Below are 5,086 nucleotides of genomic sequence, written 5' to 3' on the forward strand. Positions count from 1 at the left end.
CATTTGGCAGGGTTCACATCCATTGATCAGCACATCAATGATAGAATGCATGAACGTTGCTCTTTGCTGCCCATGAGCACACAGGTGGCCATTTATTCTTTCATTGTTGTTAATGCAGCTATACCACCAGTTTTAATGATGTACATGAGATAGGAAAGGCATGCACAAGTCTTGAAAGTGAGCTTCTGGAAATGTACTAATTAAGAAAACAGCTCCTGACATGCGAGCATGACATCTGTTTTGCTCACTGATAAAGAATGCAGACATTTAGAATAACATTTGAACCTTGTTTAGGCGAGTGCAGACATTTAGAATAATGTATGAACCTTGTTAAGGTGAGATGTGGCTGCAGGGATCACGCACATGCAAAACATTAAGTTGCGATATATCCTTTGAATAACCCTAGAAAGTCCCAAACCCATTTTACAAATAATAATAATAATAATAATAATAATAATAATAATAAAGATTAAAAAACAACTGCAACTTTGTCGCCTGGAAAGTACATTTGTATCCTCCCCCCGCCTGAGAAAAAAGTCTTTATATAACTTTGTAATTGTTTATAACTTGACTATCTGAGCTACCTACAATTTAAACTTTGGTTCAGTGTGTCGAAGACACTAGTGTGAATTTCACGAACTTTCCCACACTCATATCAGCCTTTTGAGCTACCGAACTCTTGTGTGCCAAAAATGCCATGTTGGGCATTGTGAAGATAAACTAAAATCTCCAAGTCTAACTCTTGTTCTGTCACTTCTTTTGTTTCTATCCTCCTGAATTTTATGCTGGTTTCGTTTCTAAAACAAAGCAGCTCTATTTAAAACATGCCAATTACAGAAATTAATCCCCGTCAGTTTTGAGAACATATTAAGCTAGCACAAACAGGGCACTTATCACTGGAACGCAGAACCTGTCTACAGCATAGCTTAACAGGCACTCACTGCTTGTGGAATGAAGGGCAACAATGACTTTACATTTGTCATTTTGGTCTGTTAGTCATGATCACAGAAAATGTGGAACCCTCTTGTTTCTTGTTCATGTTGCCAAGTTTTTTTTGTTTTGTTTTTGTTTCCCTTCATCCATAGTGGCATTATTTGTGATTACTAAATAGATGGTTTGTTTACTCTCTTGCTCTTTCCTTCTGTGTATTCTCGAAAAGAACTGTTCTGTATAATTTTTCTTTCAGAAGCACTTACCAAGATATTCAATGATATTTTATTCAAACACACACAAACGTAACCACATGCTAATTTTCTAGAGGGTGTACGAAGGCAGAGATGGGAGTTACCACGTCCCTGCCAGTCATATAGTTTGGGTGGCCCTGAAGAGGGCCGTTTAGTCTTCCGTGCTGCAACTTGTTCCAGATGAAGTGCACTTCAACACGTAGAAAGTGGAGATATCAAAGGCACAACTGAAGTTTCAGAAAGCTAGGTGCAGGCTCAGGTGGTATCCGTGATGCAGGGGAACTGGATGGCTCAGACGCTCTGCTGCGCCACTCGGTAACTAAGTCATGGAGGTTGTGATGCGCCCCAGTGTGAGCAGTGACTTCTGAAGAGGCATGGCAGTGCGAGCCTGATGCGGTGAAAACACAGCAGAAGCGTGAATGACAGCTGGTGTAGCACCTTAGAGAATTGACATGCAATGTGTCCTGGTTGTACAGCTATCAGCATGCTTGCCGTAAGTGTTTGAACGGCATGCTATGTGGCAGTTGGACGGCTGACTAAGGCAGTTTGGGTCACTACAAGCCCAACGGCCACTCACAGCTTCAGTGAAAGTGCAAAAGAGCAATAACAACATGTCCTTGCTTGTAGTTTAGCCTCAGGCACCGAGCTGTGTTCCGAAGGTCATCAAGATGCCAGACCTTTCTTTCGTTACTCAACGTATTGCAGCGCCAGATATTCAACTGAGACGACTTCAGTGGAAGTTTGAAAAAGTCCCTGGCATTTGGCAAAATCCCACCCTTGAAGTGGTCTGCCATTATCTCCAGAACCACCACAGGAGTACTGTCAATCAGGAAGCAGTCTCCAGGCTTCACATGTTGCAGTTTCTGCTTGACTTGGTTCCTGGATGAGTGCCTCAGTTCAGAAATTCTCCTACTTAGCTGCGAAAGTGGCTTGTTGGAAGATCGCAGCAACTTTTTAATTCGTCCAAGGTAGCTTTCGAAAGGGAATGCACTAAACTCATCTAAAGGGCCATGGTCTAGGCACTGGTCAGCAAGATGAATTAGTGAGTGTACATTGTACACGAGCTGTTTTTTCCCGTATAGCTCACTAAGCTCCTGAACAAAATACCTTAGCAAATCTTTGGCAAAAACATTGTACTCACGGTAGTGCTGAGGTGATGCTAAAATTCTGACCGCCACATGAAACATTACAAAATGCTTGTACTGAGAAGCAGGCAGAAGAGGCTTTAGGACAACAGGCCCCACATAAAGGAGGAATGTCCGAAACTCTGTTGCCTTCCACCGATCAAGCTCTTCTGTACCCCTTGGTTTCCGCTGGAAACATGTTGGAAAGGCCTTGGATGCCTCTCGCAGGCTTTCATTCAGTTGATTGCGATACAGTCTGCTCAGTCTGTTACTGTGGCCTTGGCATACCCAATTCCTTAAAAGTCGTCGCATGACTCCCAGGCAAACGAGATGCATGTATTCAGATGGGAAGAATGCAATCATGTCGACGTCAAGGGAAAGGAATGGTGAAACACCAGAATGGTGGTGCTTGTTCTCTTGAGATCGAAATGATGCATTCGTCCGTGCAGCTGCATGAAGTCTGGGAAATGTCACCCTGTTCTCAAGGTGCTGCCCTTTTTGGTTGCATCGCTCGCACGCATAATAGCCAGTGTGGCCAACAATACATTTGACATAGCTCCTTGCAGGAGCATCGCAAACCATGGCTCCAATGCTCACCCGAACATGAACATCTCCTATGCTTATCCCCTCAGAGATTAGGTCGGAGACCTCTTGCAAAAATGGCTCTAGATAATCCTGCAGACATGGCGGCTTCCCTGCACCACAGTACACACTGACAACAAATGGCGGTGATGCCTCCACATTTGTTATGCGGCACAAAATGGGCCAAAAGGCGAGCTGGCTACTTTTGTAAAGAGGGACTCCGTCAATATTGCCCTGTAGCTTCAGTTCACTTGGAACTACTTGCCCCGGCTGCAACACTTGACGAATTCCTTCTGCAAGACCAAAGTGCACGAATGACCCATTTTGCTCCACCTGTGCTTTGCGCTCAGTTTTCAAAACTGTCCTAGCATCTTTTGGAAGGTCGGAGATGCCTCTTCGCCGGCAGAAATCGAGGACATCGTTAATGCACGCATGCGTCATATTATGTTTGGAAGCAATTACAGCAAACTCTTCACTTGCCGACAGTTGTTCAGAAAGTACATGAGTGAGCGTTGGACTACAAGTGAAGGCTATTCCCTCATCTGGCCCAGTGCAGCTGTCTGAAGCGACAAAGTCATCTGACTCATCACTCGATTCGCTTCCTTGGGGACCTCCTTTGTCACTTGAGCTGCTATCAGAGTCGCTTTGCTCACATGAGGACGTACCCGCACTCTCCGATTGGAATTCGTCGACACAAGGAGCTTCTTGTCTGCAGACGTCGTCGACAAAGGCTTCGCTACTCGACCGCTCGTTCAACCGTTTGAACGGAGGCTCACCACCGTCATCCGTGGAAAGTGAACTTCGCGATTGTCTGCTGGTTCCCGGCTTAAGAGGCGAAAGTCGCTCTACGCGAGAACTGTCTGCAGAGGTGAAGCTTGCACCTTCGTTGTTGGACGAGGAAGGCCCAGCATTACGCGGCGCGAGTCCTAGCTCATTTATTATCTTGTTGTATTCCTTTCTTACGGCTCGACATTTCCTCCACTTGGACGGCATGATGAGCGAGAGGGATGAGTCAGATGCCGAAACCGCAACGCTGTAGCCCGTTCCGAAAAACGCAAGACGACGGCGAGGCGAAAGCGTGGACAGCAGCAGAGCAGTGGGACAGTCAGTCACAGCAAGGGGCAGCCGACCAGCGAAAGCATGAGCCGAATCGAATCGAACGGATTTTTTTTAAAGGCCCGCTCGAATGCCAAGGTGCAAGACCTATTTAACGCACGGTGTGCGTTAAATAGGTCTTGAACTGCCGGTGTAATCGAATTCAGAGACGTTAATATACCCGCACTTGCAGATACCCGGCAAATACCCGTAAGCTGGGTTTTAACGGCGCTTGCGCATGTGTGCTGTGTCGTCTGCTGCACTGCTGCTTCGCACCTGTACCGCAGTGTATTAGTATATAAGGTACATTCAAGGACACTGTAACTGCACGACTGCACCAAGTCGGCATCGACAGTAGAAAGGGTGCAGCAAAATCGCGAACCAGCCCTGCAGCTTTCCTGTACATTTTGAAACGAACGGTGTGTTTCACATAGAGTGTTCAGAAGGCGCCATTGCTGCACCGCTGAAACTAATGAACTGTTAATGCAGGTGAATCGAACGTGTCAAAAGTGCGTTCGATTCACCTGTACCACCTGCCACTAGTACACTCTACAGCCATAGAAAGCTGGATTGCGGATCGGATTAATACAAACATTAATATGCAATTTATTTTTTTCGTTTTTGTCATTCAGTGATTCTGGTGCGACCCGCGCAACTTGAACGCGCTTCCCGGTACGCTTGTTTTTATTGCGTATCATGTGCCGTAATTCATGAAATAATAATGTACTTTTGCACTGGTGATTTGAGAGGTGGCGCACAGTGATGCTTAAGGAATTTCGGGACTATAAAAGAGCGTCGGTTCCTCCAAATCATCTCTCCTATCGCCCCGGAATTTGCGCCATCGCCATCGACGACAGCCTTGCTTTCCACCTGTAACCGAAGAGACCGAAGTCAACGTGTGCGTGAGTATGCATCTTTTTTTTATCATACGAGAGTTTGCTTGTCGGGATTGTATCTTATGTGCATTCTCATCTACGGGTCAACGTCTTGTGCGAGTATTTGTGTAGTTAATGGAGTGTGCCAAATATGCAGCCAGCGCACGTGTGGCTAGGCATAGCTATGGGCTAGGCGATCGATCGCGTACTACGTGCGCTCGAGATG

At 46.0% G+C, this 5,086-nt stretch overlaps 1 protein-coding gene across 1 annotated transcript; it reads right to left on the minus strand.

Moving 5' to 3' along the window:
- Positions 1 to 1,102: 1,102 nt before the first annotated feature.
- On the minus strand, positions 1,103 to 3,674 carry LOC125944941 (uncharacterized). The gene has a single exon (XM_049666382.1). The coding sequence runs from the start codon at positions 3,329 to 3,331 to the stop codon at positions 1,766 to 1,768; it is 1,566 nt and encodes a 521-aa protein (XP_049522339.1). The 5' UTR covers positions 3,332 to 3,674; the 3' UTR covers positions 1,103 to 1,765.
- Between the last annotated feature and the right edge of the window lie 1,412 nt (positions 3,675 to 5,086).

The sequence above is a fragment of the Dermacentor silvarum genome, chromosome 4, assembly GCF_013339745.2.
Source record: "Dermacentor silvarum isolate Dsil-2018 chromosome 4, BIME_Dsil_1.4, whole genome shotgun sequence".
In the NCBI taxonomy this organism is placed as follows: Eukaryota; Metazoa; Arthropoda; class Arachnida; order Ixodida; family Ixodidae; genus Dermacentor; species Dermacentor silvarum.